This window comes from Montipora foliosa, chromosome 1, assembly GCF_036669935.1.
Source record: "Montipora foliosa isolate CH-2021 chromosome 1, ASM3666993v2, whole genome shotgun sequence".
Taxonomy (NCBI): domain Eukaryota; kingdom Metazoa; phylum Cnidaria; class Anthozoa; order Scleractinia; family Acroporidae; genus Montipora; species Montipora foliosa.
The window spans coordinates 32,497,321-32,509,532 of record NC_090869.1 but is presented as its reverse complement, the minus strand read 5'-3'; the positions used below and the strand labels follow the sequence as shown (position 1 = coordinate 32,509,532).

At 40.8% G+C, this 12,212-nt stretch overlaps 1 protein-coding gene across 1 annotated transcript in view; it reads left to right on the top strand.

Annotated features, from left to right (window-relative positions):
• Positions 1 to 12,212, top strand: part of LOC138013056 (uncharacterized) — a 41,737-nt gene that overhangs the window by 13,433 nt on the left and 16,092 nt on the right. Inside the window, exon 3 of the mRNA XM_068860024.1 lies at positions 3,340 to 3,545. Coding sequence (XP_068716125.1) covers positions 3,340 to 3,545 — 206 coding nt within the window. The remainder of the gene's footprint in view (positions 1 to 3,339; positions 3,546 to 12,212) is intronic.

Below are 12,212 nucleotides of genomic sequence, written 5' to 3'. Positions count from 1 at the left end.
AGAGCGTTTTTTTCTAGAATTGGATATAATTTTTCACGGAACTGACCAGTTGGTTGAAGATTTTATCCAGACTAAGGAAAGTTGATAAAACCAATTTTTGTATACTACTTCTCCACCGAAACAGCACCACAGTTTCTTTAGAAACTACCGCCTTCAAGTATAAAGAAATCATTTTTTGAGAGAGAAACGATTGTGGTATAGGTTTTGCTTTGGCTAGACTGTGCTAGTGACCTCGGTAGTTTCTGAAAAACAGTTACTCTAGGATAGGGAGGGTTTGGGGAGTTTACTCTGGTACGGGGTAGCAAAATTCACCTGAACCAGCTCTGGTTTAGGCTAAGGGTTCCAAGGTCCTAGCGGCACATCCCCCACCCAGAAATTCCTAAAGTACCGTCCCGGGCCAGAAGCTAAATAACGCTTCTGTGTGTTATGGCTTGACCAAGCGAATAAGTTGGCATTTTTTTGTTTTACGAGGAAACATTTATCCAATCGACGTTAACTTGAAATCTGCATACTTTGCTTTCTACTCCCTCTTTCATCTGAAATGTGTCACGTGATTTTTAACGGCTAAAAACAATTGAAATATTTTATCGGAAAAGAGGATGGAAAAGTCATCTTATATCAAGATACCTTGCTGTAGTACTCCTATCGAGGCTTTATCACTCTGCCTTTTAATCATATGCCCATCTTAATGGCAACGGTAAATCAAAATTAAAAGAAAAAAAAAAGGTCAAATCACATAGCGGTCACAATAAAAATGAACGATATCACATTGATAGGTATAATTATACGTTAATGGTAGTTTTAAGCAGTTTCAAGCAAAACTTTGTCGGAATTTTTTAGGGTAAACGTTCCCCCAATCTCAAAAACAAGCGTTATGACGTCTTCAGTAAACAAATGTGACGTGACAGACAACTACGAGTGAAATGCATAATTTAAAATAGAAAGGTTAGGATGCAGAAAGAGGAAGTACGTCCCCACGTCCCCACGTCCCCGAGTCCCCACGTCCCCGCGTCCCCACGTCCCCACGTCCCCACGTCCCCACGTCCCCGAGTCCCCACGTCCCCGAGTTCCCGCGTCCCCGCGTCCCCACGTCCCCACGTCCCGAAGTCCCCACGTCCCCACGTCCCCACGTCCCCACGTCCCCGAGTCCCCACGTCCCCGAGTCCCCGAGTCCCCGAGTCCCCACGTCCCCGAGTCCCCACGTCCCCACGTCCCCACGTCCCCACGTCCCCACGTCCCCACGTCCCCGAGTCCCCACGTCCCAAGTCCCACGTCCCCGTCCCACTTTTAGTCACAGCCCTCGTTGGCGATTGTGGCAAAATTGTCATTTTCGCCATATTTGCCAAATTCGCCGCTTTCGCCAACTTTTATGGGCCCCCTTCACTGCTTTGTGTTTTGCCTCGTTGGCGATTGTGGCAAAATTGTCATTTTCCCCATATTTGCCAAATTCGCCGCTTTCGCCAACTTTTATGGGGCCCCTATACTGCTTTGTGCTTTGCCGCGTTGGCGATTGTGGCAAAATTGTCATTTTCGCCATATTTGCCAAATTCGCCGCTTTCGCCAACTTTTATGGGGCCCCTATACTGCTTTGTGCTTTGCCGCGTTGGCGATTGTGGCAAAATTGTCATTTTCGCCATATTTGCCAAATTCGCCGCTTTCGCCAACTGTTATGGGCCCCCTTCACTGCTTTCTGTTTTTCCTCGTTGGTGATTGTGGCAAAATTGTCATTTTCGCCATATTTGCCAAATTCACCGCTTTCGCCAACTTTTATGGGCCCCCTTCACTGCTTTGTGTTTTGCCTCGTTGGCGATTGTGGCAAAATTGTCATTTTCGCCATATTTGCCAAATTCGCCGCTTTCGCCAACTTTTATGGGCCCCCTTCACTGCTTTGTGTTTTGCCTCGTTGGCGATTGTGGCAAAATTGTCATTTTCGCCATATTTGCCAAATTCGCCGCTTTCGCCAACTTTTATGGTGCCCCTTCACTGCTTTGTGCTTTGCCTCGTTGGCGATTGTGGCAAAATTGTCATTTTCGCCATATTTGCCAAATTCGCCAACATTTTCTCATTTTTGCCATTTTTGTTGTTGTGTGCATTTCTGGACATATCTCGAAATGGAGTGGCATCGCTCGTCTTCGTTGCCTTGTGGTTGCATTTGCAGCCTCAGTGATAATAAGACCTTTGCTATCCGCAAATAACTCAAAAGATATCAACCAACGCGTCCAGCGTGGTCCCAACGTGGCGGGATCCGAGTGACAGTCGAACTTAGGAATAGCATTTAAAGCGCCATTTCCGCTCAAAGACATCTTGTGCTGTACTTATCCTCGTCGCTAATGTCGTGTCCTCTTAGTACATAAATTAGAGGAGCTTTAACTAGTTGGAGAAGTGCAACTAGTTCCGAAGAAACACATAACAATCAACCATGTGCTCTCTCTATTCTTCTCTCTCCATACTGCTCCTTTTCTACTTCATGATATACATGCACGAAATGTGACATACACGACAGTGCTGTGCTCCGACATCAAACATGGACCGTATAGTTGCATCCAGAGGCGCCTTCGTATGCTTTCTGCCCGATATCGTGAGCTGTGCCCTTTCGCAATTCAGTCCTCAATACTGCAAGTAAAGAGTGATTAGCACTGTCAATTATTATTAAAAATTATAACCTCTGAGTTCGGTATGATACGCATAACTCAGCGCTTGAATACAGTTATTTTAGGACGTAATTAGGGGATATTTCCGGGAAATGTTCTTCAATTTTCAGTAAGATACGTTAGGTAGATAAGAAGAAGAGTAACTTGTGCGCAAATGATAATGAACTAAGTCGAGAAAACTATGTGAACTTATGTCCTAATTTTGCTAGATTTGTGGTTACCATAAAGAACTTAAATTTGCTACCATTGTTATCTTTCAAGTTATTTTTTTTCTCAAATTTGAATTTTCAAGTGTTAAACTTGAGTCTAGAAGTTAAACAGAGTTCAGCCGTGCTTTAAAACAATGCGTTTCAAGTTATTTCCATTTTGGCTGTACAAAACAGTGTCACTTACACGAGAGCAAAGGGAAAACAGTTATCTCCTCTGCGAAAATGACTTCTAGAAAGTTTTCAAGGAAACTTGATTTTTTGAAATTCACAGTTTGTTAGGCTACATTAAAATAACCGGCCTCCTAGACAAGGGCAACAAAAAAATTGTGCTTACACCGTCAGAAGCAATAACAATATTGGTGACACATTGTTTGGTTTTCCTATAAAAGGTACAGGTTTCCTGGAATAAGGAATGGCGATACTAAAGGAATTTTAGTGATACTTTAGCAAATTATTGCCTCCTCCATTTTGAATTTCAGGGGTGTAGAGAAAGATGACTCTGACTTTATAGACATCCGAAAAGAAGATTCTTCAATAAAAGTTTATCTGCGCGATACTTTGCATCGGGCTGGATTTGCCAATCAGTATGATACTAGTGGCCTCAAGCTTCTCCCATGTCCTCGTGGTACTTTTGTTAACATTGCTGACACAAGTCTTTTCCCTAGGTGCACAGACTGCCCTGCTGGTAAGCTTAGAAGTAACACACATTAAATTAGCTTATTAATGAATCAAGTTATTTCTTGGTGGTTAGCGTGTTAAATAACGTTACAAAAATCGCACACTAAGAAACAATTTAAAGTGCGAGAGTTGTGGCTTAAATGTATGAATTTAATATTAAATTGTATCAAATTTCCCATAAAAGAAGTTACCAGTGAACGAGTCTAAAAGACTCAGTCATGGTATTTGAAACTCGCTTGATTAATGGTTCACCATTAGATTTCCCATACGACGAATTATTATTGTCATTATTATTCTCATTCTCGTCCTCTTCCTCATCGCCATCAATTGCTCCACACTCTCATGTTGGGCTTCCCAATTCATTGTTACGGGTTTTGCAGCACCATATGTAATGTCTGGCAAGTAGAAAACATAAATTCATTTGAGTAGAAAATCTTTGATGTGTCCGGTTTTAGGCCCAGAAAACGGCGATATTTTTCAAATAGTCTCGAGCTATAAATTCACAATCAATGAGTTTATCGGTCAGAACCTTCCAAAACGTATTAACATTTGGACAATACCACAAAAGGTGACTAAGATTTTCAGGAGCGTTGCTGCAAAATGAACATTGTGGGTCCTGTTTGATACCAATTTTTTGTTAGAAACAAGTTAGTAGGGGGAAGTCTGTGCAGAAATCGGCACTGAAAGTTAATGATAGTCGTACCAATCATCTTTATCCACTTGTCCAAATCATAACTGACTTCATCAGAGGCACCTCCTATTATTATTATTATTATTATTATTATTATTATTATTATTATTATTATTATTATTATTATTATTATTATTATCTGTTTTATTGAATAACTTTTCAGTTTACAATTTGTTTTGAAACTTGCTGCGGACAGTGTCTAAGCAACAGTTCCTGGACTAAAAAAAAAAAGTGTGTGTTTCATTGTCTTAAACTGTCTTAACCTCATCGTTTTCACTTACACTGTCCGGTGCGTGTGCGTACCACTTATCCTTCTTTTCCAGGTGATATTTCTCACACAACTTCCAATGAACTACTTTAGCAACGTTGTCATGTCTCTGTTTGTATTCCCTTTGGGCCACCATTTTACACTCACAGACAATATGGTTTACGCTCTCACCTTTCTCGCCACATAACCTAGTAATGGGGATTCCACCGTTTTGTCAATATGGTATTTTACATAGTTAGCCCTAAGGGCTTGTTCTTCTTGGCCTGCACAAATAAGTACTCCTGTTTGGATCTTCAAGTCTGCTTTTCGCAACCACCTCCACTATTCTTCTACATACGTCGTTTCAGGTATTTCTCTAACAAATTGACCATGCAGCCTTTTTTCCTTCCAACTGTTGAGTTTCTCATTGTTCCAAGATGTCTTGAATTCATCTTTGCCCACTGTTTCCTCACTCCTAATTACACTAGTAGCCCTTACCCCTCGCAACAGGACTTCCAGAGAATTCTACACATACCATCCTATTTGTTTTCCTCACTTCTCACACATCCCTCACAGCTTATCAGTCCCCGGCCTCCATTCACCCTTGACACATACAACCTATCAACATCGCTCTTTGGATGAGAAGCACCATTCATTGTCAGTACCTTCTTGTCATTCTATCCAATGTTTTTAGCTCTTCCTTTGTCCATCTTAAAATACCTGCTCCGTACATCAGTACAGAGACTGCCCAGGTGATAATGGCGTTAATTTTGTTTTTTCCATTCAATTTTGATTTCAACACAAGCTTCAACCTTCCCAAATTGTTTTTTTTTTTTTCATCTCCTTTTCCGTCATCATATCCACCTCAAGAATCCCTAAATATTTATAGCCTTCTTCCTCAATTTCTCTCATTATTTGCCCATCAAAAAGGGTAATACCATCAAATCTCACCTTCTTTCCTCTTTTCATTAACAACACACCACACTTCTTCAACCCAAATTCCATTCCAATGTCCTCACTAAACGACTGCACAGTTTGTACTAATGAATCTATTTGGTCCTCATCTTTCCCAAACAGTTTCAAGTCATCCATGAAAAGAAGATGGTTCACCTTAAATTCCTTGGCAAAATCATAACCTGCTCTTGATTTTCTCAAAATCAATGTTAATGGAATCATGCTTAACACAAATAGTAGTGGTGACAAACTATCCCCTTGAAAAATCCCTCTTCTAATGTGAATAACTCCTAACCTCTCGCCTGATGATGTTAACTCTGTTTTCCATGTCTTCATACTATCAATCAGAAACTTTTTCACATTCTCAGCTATCCCAAACATCTCCAAACACTACACAATCCAGCTATGCGGCACCATATCATATGCTTTCCGATTATCAATCCAAGCGATCGCCAGATTTGTGTGCCTTTTCCTGCAATCCTTTAGAATAGCCTTGTCAATTAAGAGCTGTTCCTTAGTTCCACGCCTTCCCTTGCGGCACCCCTTCTGTTCCTCAGATAATATCCTTTCCCTCTCAAGGTAGTCACACATATTATCAGCAAGTATTCCTGTTGTTAGCTTCCACATCAGAGTTAGGCAGGATATCGGTCTAAAATTATCGGCTGCAATACTATTAGCAGGATCTTTTTGGAATAAGACTGTACTGCCATAAGTCATCCATTCAGGTAACCTGGCTGTTCCGTTTAAAATTTCATTGAGTTGGCTCGCAATTCTGCCATGCATCATATCCAGTCTTTTAATCTAAAACCCCTGAACGCCATCCCAATCAGGAGCTTTCCAATTTGGAATTTTCTTACATTGTTTCTTGACCGTCACCTCTGATATTTCTAGTGCTTCCTGTTGGTCATAATCCCTCGCTCCCTTTAACCCCTCTACCAGTCGGCTGTTCGGTTCCTTTTCCACCTCCCAAATACCATTCCGAAAACTCTTACTCTCTTCAGCGTCAGGTATTATCATTATGAAACATTATGAAACATTTTTGTTACTGTTGTTAACAAAGTTCTTATACGAGATTATTATTTGTCTCATTTTTCATCAATTGAATTTTTTTTTCCTGACCAAATCTAAGTGCTCTTCTTTTTCATCGAAAGAAATTGTAAATAGTGTTTTGTAATAATAATAATAATTATTATTATTATTATTATTATTATTGTTATTATTATTATTATTATTATTATTATTATTATTATTATTATTATTTAGTATAAGTATTAAATTTGCGCAGTGCGAGAGAATTTGAACAATCAAGAATGATTATTGTTTTTGTGTATTTAAGTAGGTAGGAAGCTGAAAATTGTGAATAAAGTTGTTGTATTATTATTATTACTATTATTATTATTATTATTATCATTATTATTATTATCATTAGTAGTAGTAGTAGTTATTATATTCCATTTAGCTCTGAGCTCTGGCTGTTCTCATGCTGACATTCATCCCAAGGGAGCGAGTCATAACAAATAACCAAGGGTCCCGTGGGGACACTCTCTTGGTACTTAAAGTGCACATGACTCGAAATTTCACCACCAGTTTTTATTTCATACCCTTAAAATTCAGGCTTTGCTTGATAGGATTTCTTTATTAGAATCTTCCTACAAATGTCCGAAGTGATTTTTTTTCGCAACCCGAACTTCGGCATTTGGCCAAAATTGCGACATTTCCCGCGCGGCCAAAAAGGTCTTCATGACGTCATCAAGTGTGTTAGATTGCAGCGGGAAATATAAACAACAATGAGACATCGGATAGTTTGAGGAAAATCTTGAGTTGGTAGTGGCCTTGAGGAGTTGCTGTGGATTGAAGTGCTGAATGGAACAAAAAAGAACATTGGTTGTGGCATCGTTTATAGACACCCAAATACTTCTTTACAATCTTTCCTGGATCATTTCTCAAAAATTCTTGATAAAGTCCGTAAAGAATCTAAGCTTTGTATCATTGTGGGTGACTTCAATATTAACCTTCTGAATTGTGATTCCCATGCTTTAGCTGAAGAATTTACAAATTTATTATCTTCATATTTTTTTCAATCACATTTACTCCAGCCTACTCGCATAACTAGCGACTCTGCTACTCTTATTGATAATATATATTTTTAATTCTCTTGAGTTTACTACAAATAGTGAGAACATTTTATATTCATTAACTGACCATCTTCTGAACTTTCTGGTGTCTTCATTGACTATCACCTTAAATTCAAGATGAAGGCGCATTAGCGGGGACAGCGCGATTCACGAGCACAAGTGCGAAGCGCGAGGTGAGAAAAATCCGCCTGTTGTCACCCCATTGTTTAAGCTCTACCCACTATTCGCCTGGCTAACGGTTTTTGCTGATTGGTTGCTTAAGCCACGTGACGTAAGATGTGAAGAAAAAACAAAATGGAGTCCTTGAGTAGGGAAGAGCGTTTTCTTCTGGTGTGAATTTGTTTCCGAATATTGATTATTTAAAGAATAAACAGAGGGAATGCATCGAAGCATTGTTGGAGAAGAAAGATGTTCTGGGTGGCATGTACTAAAACCCGAAACAAGGAAACGAAACGAAACGAAACGAAACGAAACCCCCCAAAACGAAACCGCCGAAACAAGCGAAACCACCGAAACAAGCGAAACCACCGAAACGAAGCCACCGAAGCAAGCGAAAGACAGAATTATCTTACATTTAGGACTTTAAGAAAGAAAATAGTGTCGTATTTTTGTATGTATTTTAAGGGCGGAGCGCCGACCAAACCAGACGGAAAATAATTGAAAAGTTAGGGAAAGAAGTATTCACTGATAATGTCTCAGTCAGTATCGCTACTTGTCTCTCCGAGACTACGTTTAAACTGTATAGTAGGGGAGGAGAAGGGATCAGCTTTTTAGGGTTCACTCAGAGGTTAGTTCATGGGAGTGAGAAATGAAAAAAGCTTCAATTGACAATCAAACTCAACGATCTTTGAATGAATATAATTAACGGTAATCTTGTAATCAGTATATCATCGACAAATGCTGACGAGAAAACAATAGCAACAAAAACAAACAAATAAAAAAAGACCCCTTCACGCTCTAAATGTACGTTTTTCTTTATATTTCCGTTCTGATTTCAAATATGGCCGTGAAACATGCACAGAAGATGGAGAAAACCCTTTTCTAGGTTTGCTAGCGATTTTGAGCCGATTGAGTGATTGTTATGGGCGTAGGAATTTTTTTACGGTTAAAACCGACTCGTGGCTGCTCACGCCACAAAACTGAAATCTCCGATACTCTGATAAGTAGGCTAATGCCTAATCGACTCAAAAACGCAAGTAAACTCAGATTGATTACCCTATTGATACAACCTTTGCACACCCTGCCAATGTTTTTTGTTTTTGATACAATATTGAAGATCAGTTAAGGGCCTGTTTACATGGTCTCGGTTACCCGAGACAGCCCTCCTGCCGAGACAACTTTACCGAGCGTCTATATGAGAATTGCGTGACCGAGACAAAGTTGACCCTACTTAATTATGCATATATCTTTAAGACGCACCTTCAAAAAATACGTATCATCATTTGCCTTTCTTTTTTTCTAGTTCGTTTTTATTAAGTATAGTTGCGTTTTCACATTCAGCAAATGGACTGGATGGAATGTCATACGTGTAATACGCAAATGAGTGGAAAAATGTCTCGCCAAGGGTAACTCGGGGGGAGGGTTGTCTCGGGTACCCGAGACCATATAAACAGGGCTAAGTGTGCAGGTTAGATCGAATTGCCCCTCTCAAAGATCAGCGAGGAGTAATGGTGAGATTTGCTATTTGTGTTTAACCATCATGCGATCAGCGTTGCATATTTTGTTTCTTTGTGTGTTTCTTTTTTGTTTTTTGTTTTTTGCTTTTTTTACTAAACCAACTAGATAAAAACAATCCAACATGTGTCGTACAACTGAGAGGCTGGGGGTGTAAATAAATTTTTCTAATAGTTCAAAAAAACAAGTTCCCCTAACTGCATACAGCCACATACAGACGTTTTGAAAATTGAACAGGTGTCTCCTTAAATTAACATAACGAGTTAATCCACAAGCAAGTTAAAGGTTTAAATTTCTTGTGCAGACGTTTCAATCCTTTTAAGGCTTAATAAAACGAACGATTTCAACGTAAATGAAGGTATGTGCACGGCCAAACGTTGCCTAGGATATCAGTTTAATTCAAATGACTCAGCTAAATGTCACCGTTCCAGTTCATTTGCAGTGGCAAATGAATCCTTACTTACACCATGACTTGACATTCGGTTACCAGCCATGTCCAGTGCACTGCTGTCAGATGTTACCTAATATGGGGTGGAAATTCTTACAGCCGATGGAATGAAGTCTGGGTGTCTTCTTTGAATGCACTTTTGCTTTAGGTGGTAGTGGCAATTTTGACGCTCAATGGACACCTTGAGTGATCCATCTGCCTTCCTGCAAGATCTGAATTCCTTGTTAACCACACATAGATCATTTGGAGGTGGGGGTACTTCTAGCGGTACTCGTATAGCCTGGCCACAGCCGTAACACACTCTGACTTGGGTACCCTCCAGAGACTTCAAGGAGAAATAGTCGTCTTCCCTAGACGAGGACCTGGATCCCGACATAGAAGGGCAAAAGCTGCCATGGAGCTGGAATCGTCAACCGGAAGGCTGTTTGTTGCGGTAGCTGAAGGGGAGGGCCGAAGCTACATAAGCGGCACTCCTTTCTTGTTGGCTTTGCCTTTCCTTTTTGTAGATGTTTTATTTCCTGCAGATCTTGGTAAATCGTCTCCCACGAGTTGATAAGGATCAGGCTCATTCCTCGTCTTCCCAACTAGGGACAAAAACTCTGGAAGACACAGTTCTTGCTCTGCAACTGCCAAGGAATGGGCACAAATCATAGCAGACTTGAACTTCGGACACGAACACTTCAGAGCCCCAGCTTGCTGTACAATGACTTGACAGGGAAGTGCACCTTCACCATCATATACTAAGCGCTGCGTTCCACTCTTGTCCCAGGGCAGTGACAACACACCATTATTTTCTTCTAAGATTGTTGACGCCAAAGGCCACATTCGCTGGAAGTTGGTGTGAGACAGCGTTGAGATAGCACAGTCCTGATAGCTTACGGAAAGGCAATAGGTATCACAGTCCGTTAGCTCAGGCTCTGTATGACGCGACTTTGCAAGTGCGTCCAATGTGTTGGTTAAGCAGCGCTTGATATGCGAATCACCTTGCGCTTAGGTCATCCCTATTCACTTGTCCGCGTCTATTTGCAGGTGCTTAAAATCAGGACTCAGCCGGAACTCTCCCATGTCATGAACTGCCTTGACTAACTCCTTCTCCTGGGTTTGAACAGCTGATTCTAGGGAAATGCAGAAATCTAACCACTCTTTCTTCTTTCCAGCATTTTTCTTAACCATGCTGTTGCAACATTGCGTGTTCTGAGTATAAAACTCAGGAGGGCACCCCAGACCTGCTTTTTTACGGACTGGAGCGATCATACTGTCTTTCATCACCATTGCAATGTGACGTTTGAGCCATGAAAAGAACTGAGGTTCACCAGAATGTTCAGTGGTTTCCAGCACGCTCCACTCTGTTTCCAATGTTGCAAGCATCTCGTCAAATTCTTCTGCTGAATTAGCATCTACCATCGCTTTCGTTCTGGAATCGCCCTTACGCCTTCCAAATATTGTACCGAGTACGTTCTGCCGACCATCTTTGCCAAACGATAATTTGACCAACTTCCTCTCTGTATTCTCAGATAGGTGAATCTTGCACCTGTGGTGGATAGCATCTGGGAGTTCGCATACGAACGCGTTAGCCAAGTTAATCTCCCCATCCGTTCCAAAATCTGTCAAGGTTTCAACGTTTTTGCAGTGGGTCTTGAGAAGACTTGCCAAATAACGATGGCTATATTCTTCAAACTCCTTGGTCATGTGGATTATGGATGGACCAACAAAGACTGGGTGTTTCCCGGATTGGTTGTTTACAAACATATTGTACTTAAAAGAGATGTTGGGGACAAAAGAGTTGCCACAATTAAACGTGGCATCAACTCCAAGTACTGAAGAGTACTTTTGGGATGAACACATCCGGGAAAGTTGGGCGATCTGGAAATCTGTTGCCTGAAACGATCGAGGATGAGTGCGACTCTTTAATGCCGAACGTTGAAATGCGAAATCTCCAACAAATGTTCCCTGATTCAAGAGTTCTAATACGTCATAAAACTGAAAACGCTGGGATTGCTTGCCACCATGATTTTGACTTTCTTTTCCCATCTGATAATGGAGGTTGTATGCTTGCTTACGATTTCTGTGAACGTCTGTTACTGCTTGAATACCACAGGTCCCTCCTTCCTCTTGAAAGCATTCCTCTACAGCCTTTCGGCAAGTTGTTGTGGAGCATTTTTTCTTCAGCTTGTCTAGAACAGGACGTGATGTGCGCATGTAAGGGGAGGAATTTTTCTCTTTTGCATTCCTATGCTTTGCTAGTTTCAATGGCACTTCTACGCCTCCCTCGAAATAATACTGAACAACTGCTAACGGCAATACGTTGCCTCTGCAATCCTGCACTGTGGCGATCACTTTTCTGAACTGGGGTGTGTGTGCGTGTCGAAAATAATTACGACATAGTGTGAAGATGTTGTCTTCTAACTCCTGGGTTTCACTAGTCTGAAACTCTTCTATTAACATACCAGTGTCGTCATCAATTTCAACATGGTACTTTCGTCTTGGTTTGGCGTGTCCAGTCCAGCTACCATTATAGTCTCTAT